The sequence below is a fragment of the Cupressus sempervirens genome, chromosome 9 (assembly GCF_028749045.1).
Source record: "Cupressus sempervirens isolate cs-2001-9-10 chromosome 9, ASM2874904v1, whole genome shotgun sequence".
In the NCBI taxonomy this organism is placed as follows: Eukaryota; Viridiplantae; Streptophyta; class Pinopsida; order Cupressales; family Cupressaceae; genus Cupressus; species Cupressus sempervirens.
The window spans coordinates 686,444,432-686,463,488 of NC_143126.1; the positions used below are offsets into that span (position 1 = coordinate 686,444,432).

At 35.1% G+C, this 19,057-nt stretch overlaps 1 protein-coding gene across 11 annotated transcripts; it reads left to right on the forward strand.

Moving 5' to 3' along the window:
- Window positions 1-6,481: 6,481 nt before the first annotated feature.
- On the forward strand, window positions 6,482-18,346 carry LOC149540584 (uncharacterized). Of its 11 annotated transcripts, none has more exons than XM_089801673.1 (5): window positions 6,482-6,664; window positions 8,499-8,785; window positions 9,014-9,098; window positions 13,440-13,594; window positions 17,590-18,346. In XM_089801673.1, the coding sequence occupies exons 2-5, from the start codon at window positions 8,573-8,575 to the stop codon at window positions 17,827-17,829; spliced, it is 693 nt and encodes a 230-aa protein (XP_089657799.1). In that variant the 5' UTR covers window positions 6,482-6,664; window positions 8,499-8,572; the 3' UTR covers window positions 17,830-18,346. The 11 variants fall into 11 exon arrangements, with proteins under 11 accessions (XP_089657799.1, XP_089657800.1, XP_089657805.1 ...); XM_089801674.1 differs by having other exon boundaries at window positions 6,483-6,664; window positions 8,503-8,785; XM_089801679.1 differs by having other exon boundaries at window positions 6,525-6,664; window positions 13,467-13,594.
- Window positions 18,347-19,057: the final 711 nt, after the last annotated feature.

Sequence of the window (19,057 nt, forward strand, 5' to 3'; positions counted from 1 at the left end):
TATTTTATGTTGATGTTATAAATAAACTGGAGTTTAGATTCTTGAGTTTGGTTATTCCATGGGAACTCTTTTGTAGTCCACTAGTAGTGATAAATAAAATTATGTTGTTTCAATATGTACTTATGTGTTGCTCATGAATAAAATGATACTTACAACTCTTTAGCTCTGAGTTGTTATTTATTCATTCTTCCGTGGGGCCCACACAGGAGGTGAATGTAGTTCATAGCTAGGAAGGAATCAATCTTTCATTTCCATAGAATAAAAGCATTTTAGAACTCTGTTTCTCCTGTAGCCATATGGTAACAAAATTGTTGGTTGTTTCCTACAACATAAGTAAATAGCTCAGTTTCATGCTTGTAGCCTCATTTATGAATAGTAGGGTAGATTTCTATTTCATTTCCTAGCCTAGTGTTTCTTTTAGCATTCTTGTTGCAAGGTCTCAATGACATATCAAATGAATTAAAGCATATACTTTGTGGGCATCATTTTAAGTTTACGTCCCTAATTGATAATTTAATGAGTTTAGTGTGTTATTCTAGTACATTGCTTGGCACTGATAAGATGCAGATTCAATGTAAAGAGGATGTCCAATCCTTAGATATAGAGTCATTATACTGACCAACCAACCTCTCCAGTGGGAAAATGAAATGTTTTATGCTCATTGTATCATCTCTCTACTAGCATGGTCAAGAAACCATAGTTTGCCCAGATATGGGGCAACCGTAACAACCACTTGAATCCCATGTTCACAAGAGTCCTCCTCTGATTGTCATCTAGCTCACCCACCAATCTTAGTCATACTACCTCAGGGGCCCTAATGTGTAGCATCAGGAACACCATATACAAAAAATGAGTCTATATGTTAGTACATGTCACGATGAAAACCAAAACATGACGATAAACATCTCTACTTTGCTATCGAGTGCGAAAACTGACATTCAAACTGAGAATTGATGCTACTCTTGCTTATACATGAAAAATTGGCCGACCAAGTATCATATGATACTTTCTCCAATAACCATGCGATATTATTTCTTTGTGTGATACTTCACATGGTGTTGTACGACTAATGGGTAGGGCTCATATGACACTTTGTTTAATACTCGCGTAATACTTTCCAAATCTTAGAAGTATCGTACGATAGTTCTTAGAACTACCGTGTAATTCTTTCTAAAGTATCACACAACATTTTGCATAAAACTTCTAACACCCTACAATTTTTTTTGTTAAAATGCTTTAAAAATGACTCAAAATGCTCAAAAAATAAAATACTGACTAGAGTCTTGTATTGTGGAGGTTGGTTATGCAACCGACTGCGTTCAAAATGATGAGATGCAATTGTAATACCTCCTTGTGCCATGGATATCTCTCTCTAGGTTCTCTAAAGCTCTCTATAATTAAATAAGACAAATGAATTAAAAATGACCCTTTGGGCCCCTTTTATACCTTTTGACCTCATTTTGACCTAATTTTTGAAACTCCTCAGAATTGCGTGAAAATTGCACCCCTAGCTAATTTTGATGTCCTGGATCCATTTTTGGGATTGAAATCAAAATCTAAGTTCATCTTGATGGTCTAAATCACATTTCAAAATTTCCTTTTTCTTCTACGCAGTTGGCTGACCTTTTGAGGTTTGATCTTTGAATCTTATTGGGACATCATCATTTCCTCATTCCTTCATCATTTCTACTCTCTTCCATGCTTATTTCTCTCTCCATTTCATTTTTATTTCACCTTTTCATCTTGTTTTGACCTAATTTTAATGTTTTATCTTCCTTGGTCAAACTTGGGCATATATTCACTATTCAATGGTCACTCTTTGGTCTTAATTGCTTATTTGTAATCACCGAATTTCCTTTATCTTGATTTGTTTATATTTAGCTCTTTTTTGCATCTCCTATATCTCATTTCAATTTTGATCCTGAGGGGGCAGGACTATTTTATCATCACTACAAATTGCTTGGCTATTTATTTCTTAGGAGCATCTACTTGACCCTTTCCATTTGCTCGTGATCCATTCGCTTGATTTTCTCGACATATTAGCACTCATCTTAGGTTCTAATACTCTCTCTCTCTCTCTGTCTCTCTCTCTCTCTCTCTCTCTCTCTCTCTCTCTCTCTCTCTCTCTCTCTCTCTCTCTCTCTCTCTCTCTCTAATTGTCATTGAATGACGCCTCCCATTAATGGCAAGAGGTGATTGCAGGATGCAACCAATAGTCGTTGCAAATATAATGACACGAGAAAAGTATAAATTGCCAACTGTGAAGGAAAGCATGACACCAAGGAAGAGAGGACACTTCCAGGCAATAAGATGAATACTATGCAGATTTATTATCACTGCCATTAATAAAATAAACATTGAAACCAACCCAAATAAGATAGTTAAGAACATTTAGGGTAAAGGCCATTAACAACATTAATCCAATCGTCACATATAAAAAGATAAAAAAGAGACTTGTGAAGGTAACGCCAGTGTACAGAATGTTTGAGTAGTAGGGTATATGAATGCATGATTTATTAAGAAGACAATTTAGAGGGAAATTTGGGGTTTACTTATCTATGCACTCACAAATAGACCCATAAAACATTTTCTTGCAAATCGACTGCAAGGAGGTAGTTGAGGACCAAAGAGGACATCGAAGACGAGAGGAGAGAGATCTAGAGTATGTCTCATTTGACTGGCAACCTAATATAGTGGAACTGCAAGGTGCTTAAGAGGACAAATAGTCTGTAAACTTGGTCATGGAGCTCTGCATTGGTGGGAAAACTTTTGATAAAATTATTAATAAAACCAATAAAAAATTAAATAATCAATATACATATTAATTTATAATAGAAAAAACTATTAACAAAGATTATTAAACCTTACTATTTTGAAATTGTATTAAAAATAATACATATCATGCAATTTAAAATCACACCAGCTTTTAAAGTCATTAACATAATTTAAAGGCTTGCATGTAATTAAACAAGGTCGTGCGACTATCACTACACATCGCAGGTACAGTCCAATGCAGCAATCCGCAAACACTGATGGGTAAGAGGAGAGTGGGTGTGGAGGGTGGTAAACTCGCCCCTCCACGTATATATATATTACATTTAACATTTCTTAGAATATAAATTTGGCTATGGCAACTATAATAGTCTTTCATTTCAATTGAATTTGGTCTTCACACTAAGCTACAAATCATGGCTATCTCAACCATTCTTTCTAATGCACAATATAAATAAGATAATATATTATCTGCCAAGGGTTTGGAAATTTAGAATATTCTGGACAGCCATCAATAATACTTGCGATCACCTTCTTGAAGTCTTACATTCAGCACGGACAGCCTACAATCAAGAAAGAGGGCATGCAATTACAAAAAAAATTTCGCAATTTTTTTTTTCTGAAAATTGCACCCCTAGCTAATTTTGATGTCCTGGATCCATTTTTGGGATTGAAATCAAAATCTGAGTTCATCTTGATGGTCTAAATCACATTTCAAAATTTCCTTTTTCTTCTACGCAGTTGGCTGACCTTTTGAGGTTTGATCTTTGAATCTTATTGGGACATCATCATTTCCTCATTCCTTCATCATTTCTACTCTCTTCCATGCTTATTTCTCTCTCCATTTCATTTTTATTTCACCTTTTCATCTTGTTTTGACCTAATTTTAATGTTTTATCTTCCTTGGTCAAACTTGGGCATATATTCACTATTCAATGGTCACTCTTTGGTCTTAATTGCTTATTTGTAATCACCGAATTTCCTTTATCTTGATTTGTTCATATTTAGCTCTTTTTTGCATCTCCTATATCTCATTTCAATTTTGATCCTGAGGGGGCAGGACTATTTTATCATCACTACAAATTGATTGGCTATTTATTTCTTAGGAGCATCTACTTGACCCTTTCCATTTGCTCGTGATCTATTCGCTTGATTTTCTCGACATATTAGCACTCATCTTAGGTTCTAATACTCTCTCTCTCTCTCTCTCTCTCTCTCTCTCTCTCTCTCTCTCTCTCTCTCTCTCTCTCTCTCTCTCTCTCTCTCTCTCTCTCTCTCTCTCTCCTAGTATTTAGTATTGTCGCTAACAATTTGTGTATTCAGGATCTAATGTCTCTCTGCACTTCGTTCTTCGGAGTCAGATCGCTTTGCCACTTTCTTGGCTTCTTCATTCTTTGATGTAACGTGTTCTCAGATTGATCACACATTAGTCAAAGAGGGTAAAATGTAATCACCCAAAAATGGTCATCAAGACTATTAGCCCCCTTCTTAGCATTTTTGCTAAAATTAAAAATCACTTATTTTGATCAAATCTTCAAAAATCAATTTATTCAATTTTATTCTATAGTTTGACCACTATATCCTAAGTTCTTATTTAATTAAAATGAATATGTCCCCCTTTAACTAAATAAAAGACCCCATTCATCTCTTATCCTAAGTTGCACACATAAAAACATTTTTCCACTTTAAAAATAAAATAAAAGTCTTTTTTGTCTCACATGGAGGACAAAAGTCAACCCTTGACAATGATTGGTGGGTACACTTGTGCACATGGATCACTCCACTTTCATCCTCCACCTTTGATTAGATCATTCTTGCCTCATGATCTCCATTGTCCGTTATTCTTTACAAGGGAAAGCTCTCTCATCGTCTCACATCCATATGTTTTGTACTAAGATTATGTTGTAGGAATCATAGGTGCTATTTGAAGCTTCCTGGAGACTTGTTGCATCACATTATTTCCTGCATAGCATTAACATAGTTGCATACTCATTTTAACTTAGTTCCCTTTTATTGCATTAGTATAACACACTTAGCTTAAATAGGAGGTTGTAATACTTCATTTTGTTAGTCTAGTTTGCATTTTACATCTTCATCTAGTTTAGCCTTCATATGCATTGCATTCTCATAGAGATTCTTGAACACTTGCATTCTTGATCTTGTTCTTGAACCTGCCATTTCATGGTGCACCTTACGAGGGGTTGCATTTCTAAGCTCATTTGAGAGCACAAACACTTCATTCACACCCTTTGCATGTCATGACTAGGGAGCTCTAAGCTACCATCCAAGTTTCTCAATTCATGATATCCCTTGGATATAAGTGTTTAGAGAGGGGCACTTTTTTGTGTGTACAAAAACTAGTAAAAAGAATTGTACGCAACCCTCTGAAGGGTTTTGGGGAAAAGAATGAAGTATCTTTTGTTATCTATAAATTGAACCCATAGTTGAGTTGCAAAGAACAATATGAAAAGTAAAGACCACAATCCCTTAATTGCTAAGTCACATTGGGTTGCAGTATTAGCTAAATAGAAGTTGATTCACCCAGGTTACATGCACAATCCATGTCTTGAGTTTGTAGATGACACTTAGCTACAATGCATTATTCAGTTGCCATTGCTCGTCGCATTCTCCCCTTCCTATTTTATGCAAAATTTTTGGTGTAGAAAAAAGAAAAGACAACCGATAATAAAGACATCGACGAATGAAAAATAGGAACATTAAGCCCCAAATTGATGATAAATAGGAAATATTGTTCGCAAGTGTATTTTATGCATTTTCTTTACAGTCATCACAATTTCCTAAAAAAGTTTTAATGTAAAAGTAGACTATAAACATAAGCCCCCCATACACACAACATGAACCAACAACTTTATAAAAAAAATCTATATTAAATATCACTAAATAAAAAATAAAAGATTCACTTAAAAAAATGCTCACTATGTGTATCTCTAAAAGGCTTAAATCTCAAAGCCATCCTCAAGACGGAACTATGTAGCTAAATAATTAAAAAATAAAATGTAGAAACGTTGGCCATTTTAAAATTCAGCTTAAGATTAACGCCTTGAATATTGATTTGTATTGAATAATAATAATCTATTTAAACATCACACCACAACTTTGGTTCTTGTGTGGAGAACAACAACATTTAAAGCGACACAAACGACCGAACAATAATGCCAAGGAAAAGAAAACACCAAAACCACCTCACAAATAAAACCTCAAAAGATTTGACCAAATGCATTCTTATATGCTTCCAAAGACCAACGCAATTCAAAAAAAGTAAAGGATTGTAATTGGTACCAAATTTAATTTACCAAATTTAATCTTGTGAAATACCAAATTTAAAATGAATAATTTTCAAAAATATTTTTAAAACTATAAGCATCAAATTGAATATTTTTTAATAAAGTTTCTTATTTTAAATTAAATTGATGAGCCATCAAATTAGAAATTCATTTACTTCATTATTTTTTCAAATTAAGAGATTTTATTCAATTTTATGTAAAATCAAATTAAATTTATGAATCATCAAATTGAAAATTCAATCACTTCATTGTATTTTTCAACTTAAAAATTTATTTATTTAGTTAATCTTTTCATGTAAAGAAACCCAAATTAAATTTATGAAACATTAAACTGCACATCTAACTAAATTCAATTCCAGGAAAGGTAGGTGAAGCATTAAAACAATTTTTTTTAAAAATACGTGAATCACAACAAAATCCTCTATAATTTAGCGAGTTTCTCCCACCATTCACTCCAGGCCATTTACTATTAAAATAGATAAAACTATTCCATGGAAAACCAATCGCAAAACCACCGGTGATCGAAAAAGATGGCCCTGCTAAACCCAGATTACGCAGGGAAAATAAGCAATTGATATTCCACGCAGGTAGGAAAACGTTAACACAATCCTAAATTTTAAAAAATCAGCATCGGAATGTGGTAAGCATTCCATGAAAATGAAATTATAAAAATGCCCATCAGATTAAGCAAAGGCAAAGTACATGGTGGACACCTTGCAGTCATGGTTGCCAAATCAAATATATATAAAAGATGCGCCCAATCCAAACCTCGAGAGTTTCTTATGACAACATCCGCCTAGGGACTGTTAAATTGGCTTATTGAAAACGCAGGATTGAAGCTTCCTTTCATCAATCCTGATGCAGGTTAGAGGGTATTATAAACTAGGCTTTTGAAGGGCATGTTTTCGTGAAGAGTTTGGCGATCCAGAGCGGCAATAGTATGCAGGTCGGTGGGCTCTTTGAGCTTTACTCCCTGCGCGCTTTACTGGCATTTTTTGTGGGGTTGACTCTGGACTCTTAAAATCTAACCCCATGTTTTAGATTTTGCTTTTTTAAAAAGTTTTTAAATCGCTCATGATGGCTTCTTGGCTCAGGGGATTGGATTGTACCGAGGCCTGCTGAAATGGGTTTTCTATAGATCGTAGAAATGTGTTTTTATTTGTGAATCTTTCCAGGGCTTGGAGATTTTTGGATGGGTTTTTGGTTGGTGGGGGACTTTAATTGGCTTTTCATTGCCTAGGGTTTCCTGTAATTTGTGTATTTCGTTCATTGTCTTGTCTTGTTGTCAACACGGATCGAATAGGTGGAAGTAGAAACTGGCATTTGAAGTGCTTGTGGTCGGAGAAAGATCTTTTTGATTAGGGTAAGTGTTATCTGCTATTCTATTGTTTTTTTTCGTGTTTGATTGTAAAATGGTCTATTTTATCTGTTGGCTCTCATCGTTTTCTAGGATTTCTAAGGGTGTTGAGCTCCCTTTGCAAATTACAATAACCAGATTAGACAATTAGAATGCTTCCTGAATGATGGACTCAGTCATCATGGCAATAATTTATGGTCTACTTGAGAGGCAAACAGTCCGTGCTATGCTGTTTGTATTTGGAATATTATTGTTATTGTTATTTCTCGATTTTATTGTCATCTGTATATAAATTGAAGCCCGTCGTCGTCGATCCCTTTTTATGGCTTACATCTTGTAGTTAGGCCGTCTTTAAGCATGCACTCTCCGTTTTGATGTTGTTAATGCGGTATCTACCGTGTCTGTCAAACACCTGTTGGAGTGAATGGTTTATGTTATTTGAAGATTATTCCTTTTTGTTTTTCCTTCTCCGTCCATTTTTTCCTAAGCTGGTGTAAAATATGATGCACATCGAGAAGACATTGAATTATACGCCCTCTCTTCCGTCTTTCTTTGACATAAAACCATTTCAATATATCTTTATAACATCGATTTTCTTGTTATTTCCTCGGTACAAGTCGGAGCTTTGTTGTGGTGAAGGGGATTTAACCCAGGAGGTATCGTTTTTGCTGTGTTCATTTGGCTTGTCATGCCCTAAGTTCATAAATAATTCAATCTCACCACCAGTTTTTTCACATTGCATACTCAGTGCATCTCCTCTTGTGTTGTGGAGGACCTGACTCTGACTCACAGCTGTGATTGTGCCCATATTTCTGTTACGTCAAATTCTCCTTGACCGTATGGAACCTATCGGGACAATTCCTTGATCTATTCAGTTGGAATGTCTCAGTTTACCAAGTTTCTTTATAAAATATCTCAATCAAATCTCAAAATTTCAATTTGTATTTCAGCTCCATTGCTATTTGTTGTCACTATTCACTCAAAATGCTGGTAGTCATTGACAGGGAGTAATGGAATAAATGCTCTTCATATTTCAAATAATAATGATTTTTTGCTCTCTTTAGCCAGGCAATTTGGTTGGAAGGAGACAAGCCAGGACGTTTCTCCTTATTTACTACTCATTATTTTCTAGAACACCATGAACAGAGGGAGGTCAACTCGAAAGCGGAATCAGGATTTGGAACTAAGGCTAGGGCACCCTGAGTCAGACAAGGGAAGAGCACTGACCACCATGCAAAACATTGCATTAAGCAATGTTATAGTTGTCGAAGACGATGATGATGTTATTCATATGTCATCCTCAATGTTATCCATTCATCGTGAAGTTCAGGCATCATCAATGGTCTTACAAGTATGTCTGAGTTACGTCGCACCCATCTATTAAAATATGATAACTAGCAGTGATGGGAGGCTTTCCTTAATTATTATTTAAAGCTTATATATGCAAAGTGGGAAATTACAATTGGATCTTAGGAGTATTCGGTAATTCAAAGTGTTTGGTGTTGCATTGTGTATGTTTCCATGATTGGGATTCCTTCTAAAAGCTAATATTTACTTCTTTGTCTTTGATGGTGATCAGGTTAGAAATCCAGCTCCTCGGCGTTCTCTTCGAGTGCAACCAGGTTTAAGTGAGGAAGATCTTGAACTTCGACTTGCAGTTGGAGGTGCATTCATATACCTTGATATGTTATTGATAAGTTTAAAAAGTAGTCTGAGAATATTTCTGCTGGAATTAAAGTATATTGTAACTGGGTAAAGAGAAGGATTACCTACAGAAGGTGGAGCTTAGATTTACTAATAGTCTGATACCCATGGTGAAGGATAAGATTCTGCACTGTTCACATGTCCAAAATAATTTTTTAGAGACATTTTCAACTGTTTTATAACTCTGAAACAAGTTTGTGAAGAAAGAGAAAACAACAGAGAAATTTGAATTGGACTTGAGTAGGATTTTATTCAAAACTGAAACTTCTATAATAGCGAGTATAGTTAGTCTGGAATAGAATATTATGTTCTTGGGTAAAAGGCATCCTCATGGTGGAATTCAAAAATTGTATGGGCAAGGAATATGCTTTTGTGGTTGGGACAACTATATGTGCTGGTAAAATTTTATGTGCAACTTGCCAGTGCCCCATGCCAGAATTTTTTATACCAAATTGAGTCACTTTTCAATACCTGTATCCCTAGTTTTACCTGTAAGAGTTTGGAAAATATTAACAGTTTGAGTAAATAAATTAGTTATCTCTTGGCAAATTTGGTGTGGGTGCAATTCAAAAGCAATTAAGATAGAATAAATTGAGAAGTACAAGAGCCAATTAAATTTTAGAGTTTTGTCACATGCATGATGCATCTTAGTTCTTGTTCCCACTCTCTATCTTTATCAAGAAATTTTATTCACTGCATTTCCATTCCATGATCAAGAAATCCTTATTCAGAGCACTCCCATTCCATGTTCAAGAAGTTTTTATTTCCTCTCTCTTGTGTTTGGCCAGTTTGGTCTCTGCATCAATTTCTGTATCATGCTTTGTTATACTTACCAGGTGACTTGGGGAATGCTAAAATGAGTGGATTGGATGCCTAGATTTGAGGACTGCAACTAGCAGGGGTCTAGGGGTGGAGCCCCTAGCAGGATTGAGGGCCAGCTCCTTGCACACTCCCTGTTGCAGTACAGGGTAAGGTTAAGGGGCAGAGCATCCACCACCAAGCCCAAATTAAGCCTTCTCAAACTGGACAAACGTTCATGGATATGTCTCTTCAAACACAAAGTCCTTAATATTTCTCATCACGTCCTCATTTTTTAGAACTAACAATATAGCTGAATCTAATTGATGAGGGCTACATAGTTTATAATCAATAAGCAAACTTATCACTTTAGGGCTACAGTAAGGTTGACAAACACTTTTTTATTTGCTATAAATGCAAATTTTTATGATGTTTTCAACTTCCATCTGGATATGCCTGGGTCCTCCTGGGCTCGCCTAGGGTCCATGCCATCCTTGAACCAGGCTGTATGGGTATGGTTCGGTTGGGGTGGTTGGTTCTGAAGAACTTATACAAAAGTAAACATTGCTTTTATTTTGTAATATACTTAAATTTGTTTACTTTGTTCAAATTATGACTGTGTTAGTGTTTTCTAATTCTATTAATAATTTTTTAACCGCCATGCTCAAGCTGTACTTAAACTGGCTTTAGAAAATTGCGAATTGATATATCTGAATCCTAATTGGCAACTTAGGTATGACGTGTTATTTTAAATGAACTATCTCCTCACTCTAGAAATAGTTTGGAAGGTTAGCTTGATTAGTCAGGTCTGCAAAAAAAATCTATCATTTTGGTTTGTTGCAGAAAATATTAATGCAGATCTACAGGGAATGTTACTTGGACTCACTACTCTCCTAAAATTAAAACGGATTTAAGATTGACTTGATTCAGTGGAACAAGATGTTCAAGATACCCAAGCCATACTGGAAGTGGGTTTAAAAAATTGGCAACTGCATTATCTGAACCCTAACTGGCAAACTAGGTGTTATGTACTATCTTAACAAAAGCTATATCCTGACTCAAAGTAATCTACGTAAGGTTAGCTTGTCTATATAAGTCTCCAGAAAATATCTCTTCAAACCTCTTCTCATCTTGATTGATTGCAGAAAACATTCATACATACCAACAGAGAATGTTACTTGGAACGCTACTCATTATATTGAAATTGATTGAACTGTTTTAATTCAGCGGACCAAGATTATTCAGCCTTACTGGCTTAAATACAATCTCTGATTATGTAATATTTTATATGTTCATACCCAAGCCATAGTCAAACTGGGTCAAAAAATTCATGAACTGCTGTGCCTGAACTTTAACCAGCATTTTATGTATTATGTGCTGTTTCAACATGATTTATCTCCGGAATCTCAAAATATTTTTGCTAGCTTAGCTGGATTTGACAGGTTCCCAAGAAGATATCTGTTCAAGTATCTTTGTTCAAATATTCATGTGTACCCAGAAAAATTAGTTCTTGGACATGCTACTTTAAATTGATTGAAGACTATTTTAATTCAGTGGAACAAGATGTTCAAGCCTTATCTGCAGTGCATTGTCAATTGATTGGCAATAGATACGTTAGGCTTATTTCCATTTTATCTGATGCCTTTGCTACAAAATCAGTGACTCGTGGGATCCAGCTTTGTTGGGTAACCATGTTCAAAAAGCATGTACTTTAATTTTTTTGGAAAAATGCAGCAGAGAACATGTGTCATTGCCTTATCAGATCTCTGCATAATCAGATAACAAGAATATCAAACTACTTGTAACAGTCTTAGATTTTGCAATAACAAAAGTTAGAACCCTTGATTTGTTGATCATCGTGCATTAGGTAGATAGTGTGCTGTGAAAGGTGAGCTCTTTTAATCTATAGTGGCCAAAGCGAAATCCTTTGTCATGTTTGTCCCAATTCTGTTCTTTGTGCTATTTGTGTGGATAGTAGTTCCCGTTGACATTGGTGTAAGACTAATCTGCAGATCTGAATTTCTATCCTCTGAAAGCCCTCTTGTTGTGCCTTTTTCTGATCAGCAAGCGGAACCCCACCTACAACAAAATCTTGCTTTCGCTCATCTTGGATGCCAAGATTGGTTATTGAATGGGAAGCCTAGGTATTAGGAACTTCAATTTCTGAAAAATACTGAAAATAGTTGCGTTTGCAAAGCTTCAAATGGCTATAAGAATCTATGACCCAGACAAAGGGTCAACCCCTTTAGCTGGCACAAAAACTGAAAAACTATTACTCTTAAAGCATAGTAGTTGACAACCAAAAAAAATCTGATTAACCAAATAGGCAAATGTAGCCATGAGGATTTTGACAGGCAAAAGAAATCTCTAAAAAGATTCAACTTATTCAATTTATAATCATGCATGGTATAATACTGCCAAATACTAGAAGTCCCCAAAAATATCTAATAAGAAAGCTATCTGTAAATGCTGATACAATCAAATGTCATATTTTCTCAGAAACAATATTGTGATTGACAGCTCTACTGTAGGCAGGACCAAAATTAAGAGATCTTATAGGTTTATTGAGAATCAATACTGTGGAGAGGATACTGACAATAAGTGTGGAAGACTAAGAAAATCAAGATGTATATTTAAACAGGGGATATTTGGCATTGGGAGTCCAGGATAGAGATAAATAACAATCTCCAAGAGATATCACATCAATAAAAATATTAATAAACTTGACTGTGAGGCTTGAGGTGACTGGAAGGAATCTTAAAAGCATACAGACAAACAACTGCTAGGATGTCTCTAATGCTAGACATGGTGGAGGTTAGAATGAATAGAGAAATGCTTGCTATACAAGAGACTAGCAGATGAGTTTTAATGATACTTTTGCTTCTGATTTTTTTTTTTTAATGTAACATTTTGTATTTTCACAGTTTTGAAATCGAATGTTTGTCCTAGCTTTTGGTTGTCTTAATTATTACATTTTCCAAAGAATTGTATGAGCTAGTTATATGTAGCCAATCATGGAATATATTATATTTTCATACGAAACAGGTGTTGTTGTAAATTTGTGGTAAGACTGGTAGAACCAAATGTCTTTTGCAAGATCTGGCATTGTACTTGTTTTTTTGCCGCCCATGAGACTTCATATTTTTTCCTATTTTAGAACGTTTTTCCTTCTGTTTTTCTGTCCTTGATCTCCCTTACACATAACAGTAGACCCTAGACAAATATTTCATAATTCACTACATGACCATGCAATACATCTTATGTACTCAAAAACTGAGGTACATCCAAATAATGCTCCTATTACGAAATATCAAATTTCAACCAAGTTTCAATTGTGCATGTATAATATCTGGATTTATCTATAGTTACAGATGGTAAGATTATATGCTAAGCATATTTCGAGTGTATTAAAGTGATAAACTTTATGTCATAGATATTGTAGATATACAGTTTATCTCTATGGTAACTGTTTTTAAGTTTTGAAACCAATGGTTATTTTTCAGATTGTGCCTTTTCTGATGCTTGCCCAGGAATTTCATCTCAAGTTGATGTAACAAGGATTTCATCTGATCGAAACATTTGTCGTGAACGCAATCCAGCACCAAGTTGTACAATTAATATTATTGATGATGGTGATGACGATTTGACTCCTTATAAGGTTAGAAATGCTGTTTCTGTTGTTTTAATGCAATATTTGTAATACTCATATTGTCCTGATTTTTGAGCTAAATTTCTATCGATTCGTTAAGAATCACTTTTTAGAATAGCAATGTAGCATCCACAAACACAGTATGCAAGTATAGTTTTTTATCATTTATGTATACAGTATATGTTTATAAAATTTGAGGATGCATTCTTGAGTTTCTACATTTTCTGGGATGTTACTGATATTAGTTGTGTGAGAAATTATCAAACTGGTTCCATCTTGGTCGATATGCTTAAAATTAAGAATAGTCCATAATGAAGAAACTACCACCAAATTTTTGTCCTGTCATATTTAAAATGAATTGTTTATGATTTCCATGTGGCATTTTCTATTTATTATTATAGTTTTTGAATGTACATTTTATGACAATCAAACTCCTTTAGTAGATTCCCTCAATATTTATAAACATTGATATCAACTTTATCTTTTCTTTAAAATTATGGCTCCATCAAAATTTTAAATCACTATTTTATAAGGAAAGCTGAGATTCTGCACTGGAATGAGAGTCAATAGCCAAGGCCCTGTTCTTATACAACTTGTTCAGGATGTAACCAAAATTATCTATTTCGCTTGTAAGAAACAGAAATTGTTGACTGTATGCTATGCCTTGGCAATTGACCAGTCAAATCAGCTACCAGTATTGTGGTATCTTTAGGAAGACAAACAGAAGCATGCTTGGGACACAATTTCACTTACAAAGTTGTGCAATTTCTATTTATTATTATAGTTTTAACTGTTTGATGTGACCTTTTAGTGACAGCAAAACTCCTTTAGTATATTCCCTCAATATTTATCTAACATTGATATTAACTTTATGTTTTATTTTAAATTATGGCTCCATCAAAATTTTACATCACTCTTTTATAAGAAAAGCTGACATTCTGCACTGGAGTGAGAGTCCATAGTCGAGGCACCATTCTTCATAACGGTTGAAAGTTGTCTTCAAAATTTAGGATGTGACCAATAATAGCTATTTGGATCGTAAGTAACAGAACTTGTTGACTGTGTGCTATGCCATGACAATTGATGGGTCAAGATGAATTCCAGTCACTGTTCCATGGGGATGCGTCCCCTGTCCAATTTCTCCCACCCTCCCGTCCCGGGGATGGTATGGGGATGCTGGGATGGGAATTTCCTGTCCCAAATGCTCCTCCAAAAATACAAAAAAAAGGAAGCATCCCGGAAATGGCATGTCATGCAAAATAGGGGACTTGGGGACACCGTTAGGTACCAGGGATTACCTAGCCGTCTCCTGACTGTCCCCAGTACCCAATGGCATTCCCCTTTTTCCAACCCAAAAAATGTCCCTGTTTTGCAAAGTCACTTTTTAATTTAAAAAAAAAAAAATGCTGGGCAGGCCCTATGTGGGTAGAAATAGCAATTAAAATTATGGAACACTATTTGGAGGCTAAAAAGGTGAAGTCTTGATTTCTTGATTTGAACCAATCTTCTCAAGAAGAAAAAGCAAGAACAGTAGCAAGAGAGTTTTCATTTTCAAGTACAAGAGGAGGGTTTTCAATTTTGTTTATTTGCTCTATGGTGAATGGTTTATCAATGTTATGATATGCAATGTGCATATTTGAATTCTCTCTTTATATATAAAAATTCTTCTAGTTTTTTAATAGTTATCCCCTGCTGTCTCCTAAAAATTGGCACTGAACCTTACCCATATGAGAAATGTGTCCTCATCCCAGAAACTCTGTGGAGCATAGATTCCAGTAGGCATTCCATGTAGCAGTTTTACCTTATAGTGATAACTAACATCAATACTAGTAAACTGCTTGTAACCATAATCTTTTTGAGGAAATCAAATCAGCTATCAGTATTGTGGTATCTTTAGGAAGACAAACAGAAGCATGCTTGGGACAAAATTTCTCTTACAAATTTGGGACATCTGTATTTATTATATAGTTTTTGATGTGGCCATTTATGACAATGAAACTCCTTTAGTACATTCTCTTGATATTTATATAGCATGGATGCCAACTTTATCTTTTCTTTTAAATTATGGCTCCATCAAAATCTTAAATCACTCTTTTATAAAATTATAAGAAAGCTGAGCCCCGTTCTTCATAATGGTTGGAAGCTGTCTTCAAAATTCAGGATGTAACCAATAATAGCTATTTGGCTTGTAAGAAACAGAACTTGTTGACTGTATGCTATGCCATGTTTATTGATGGGTCATGTTGAAATTCAGTAGGTATTCAATATGGTAGTTCCACCTTAGAGTGGCAACTAATGTCCATATTTATAAACTGGATACAACCAGAGTTCTTTTTGAGGAAATCAAATCAGCTATCAGTATTGTCACTTGTAGTATCTTTAGGAAGACAAACAGAAGCATTTTTGGGACAAAATTCTCTTACAAAGTTGTCCATAAAAACAGTTGCTCTTGAGATTAAAAGTTCCAGTACACATGGGAGGCTTGCTGCTATGCTATGTATTCATCTAAACATGGGAGGCTTGCTGCTATGCTATGTATTCATCTAAACATTGCTGCAGAGTATAAACACATCTAACATTTCTTCGAGTTTATTTTATTCTCAGATTATTGAAAGCCAATCTGGAGTTCTTTTTCACCTAGTATTTTATTCTGGCCAATGTAAATTGGTCATGTTGTAATTTAGCTTGTAACTTGCAAAGAGTAGATCCATATTTACATTTACTAATGGATGAGTTCTCCACTTCAATAACTGTGTGAAGCATGTTTATGTTTGAAGTCAATTTTTTATGCTTTAAGTGGCAAGGATCTTGATTCGCCGATATCTCTTTATTTGTCACCTTTCTGTCTTTTTCCATCAAAACAAGAATGCTATTTTTGCATTGTTGTAACTAGTTAATGCTAGTTGTGATTATTTTTGAGGCATAATCGTCTGAATTATGCCATTTGATCTTTACCATATTGTAAGAAGTGTTTGCAAACATTGGGTGCAGTTTATTCTATCTTGAAATGTTGGGCAGTGTGAAATTTTTTGGTAATTAAATAGTTGTTAGGGCGAGCTCCCTTTTCTATTGATCAAAATAAAAGTCACATAGCAGATATCCTCAAGTTCGGTCATCTGAGACTTCCGAAGGTACAGCCCATGAACTAAAACCGGGCATATCAGAAACAAAATTGTCCAAGTGTTCCTATCCAAATCTAACCCCTTAGCCTCGTGCATGCAAAAAAAGCAACACAGAAAAGTATAACCCTTCCCAACCCATAACCTGCTGTAGTTGACCTTCATACAACCGCTTCATAAAAACATGAAAATATACAAAAAGCTGGTTAAGGATCAGCTGCCTTCAGGCCTGAAGGTGTAGCCTCCGAATGTCTGGTCCGAGAACCACTAACCTGCACATTCTTAGATTCCACATCCTCTGGCAGCTGCTGGGCTTCCTTGATGACACCATCCTTGCCAGACTCCCCTTCAATGTTGCTGTCAAAGCTCTTCCCACAAATGTAGTTCTTGAGCCATCGACACCCCTCATTCAGCATCAAGCCAAACAGTTTTTGGGGTATATACCTCAAGTAGGAGTTTCTGATTAGCCTAAACAACTAGTTTTCTGGGTATATTTGACTTAGCATAACTTTTAACATCAATTTTTGTCATGATAATTTGGGTTCAAATATACTTCATAAATCATTGACGGTCTATTTACATTCTTATTTCTCATGTTTGCTTGTGTTCAGTTTTCTTTTCTTTTTGTATGACATTTATTCACATCTTTTGTTGTGATGTTTTATCACATGATGCTATACCAATTTTGTCTGACATAAAGCTGTATTAAATGTGTTCTCACAGTTGTGAATATATTTTTGTTTCATGCTTATTTACTGCATGCTTTTTCTTATTATGTGTGTCCTTTCTTAGGATGTTTTATGTGCTGGATCAATTTTGGTTTCGTTTTTGTTCTACTTTGGTATTGTAGATTTATTATTCTGCTTATATATTTCTCATTTGCAGAGGAAGAGGCAAGGGCTTGCGTCAAGCAGCAATAATCCACCTGTTCAAGTAAATGAATTGAATCTAAATTGTCCCATATGTATGGATTCAATGAAGGAGGAGACTTCTACTGTCTGTGGACATCTTTTCTGTAATAGTTGTATTTTGAGCGCAATCCAATTTCAGAAGAAATGTCCAACTTGTCGGAGAAAACTGACAGACAAAAACATACACAGAATCTACCTTGATAGCCACACATGATTTATGAGGCGTTAACATTTTGGAACTTGGTTGATGAATGCCACCTTGCCAAATAAGTTTCTCAGTTTGGCTGAGGGTAATATATAATGGGATAATGCCTAAAAGTGTCTTCTGATGTGGTCAACCTAAGAGGTTCAAAGTTAATAGATGGTGCAAATGTTTTTATTCATTTTCTAGAAACAAAATTGCAATTACAGCAGGGGCTTCCATGTTTTATGTAAACTGTTATAAAATTGGTTCTTAGGTTTTCCATGAGTTTATGAAGACTTGGGATTGATGTCTATGTTGATGAATGTTTACCTCTACACAGGTTTCAGCTGGGCTGAGGGTTATATGTAAAGGAATAGCTAACAAATATCTTCTGATGTGGTCATGTGAGGAGGACCGAAGATGATAAGTGGGGCAAATGTTTTAATTCATTTTCTATAGATGAAATTGCAATTGTGGCTCAGGGGTTCCATGCTTTTTGGTTGAACTGTAATAAAATTCACTCCCAGGTTTATCACGGGTTTCTTAAGACCTGGGCAAATTGCTTTTTTCTATGAACTTCTTGTAAGTATTTTTTGGGAGTAGGGGCACATGCTGGTTCTTTGAAGTTTTTTTAATGTAGCTATTTGTGATGTTTACTCATTCAATTAATGCATCTTTTGTAGATAGTGTTCTGATTGTGTGGGCGTTTTGTTTGTCACAATAATATTCTATTGGTGTATAGAATATAGTTTAGAGGACCAAAATGCTGCATGGCTTTTTATTTCCTGGGGCGACTACTTCAAGACCACCTATTATATCTTCTTTACAAATGTCTGCTTTATTCATAAAGTCTCTGGTTGGTGTTTGATTCAATCATGCCATACATGTAAACCATTTCATGGATTTACTTTGTTGTTCACTGACACATCTGGGATATTGTCATGCATGTTTCTTCGCAAGTTAAATTTATTTCTCGACACTCGATTTTATATTGCTTCTTTCGATTGTGAAATGTCGTGTATATGGTCCCTTGGGAAATGGAGGGGAAGATGTTGAACACATCTATTTGTCATAATATAGCCTCTTCAATTGTGAGAGGTTGTGAAGCCCTCTTGTTTAAGACAGGCTGAGACTGGTAAGTGCGAAAGGAAACCATAGAATAAATAATATTATACAAGGAGATATCTCAGGGCATTCTCTTTAGGTGTTCAACCTACTTGTCGATGTAGCTTGGTTTCTCCTAGATTTGTTTTTGAGT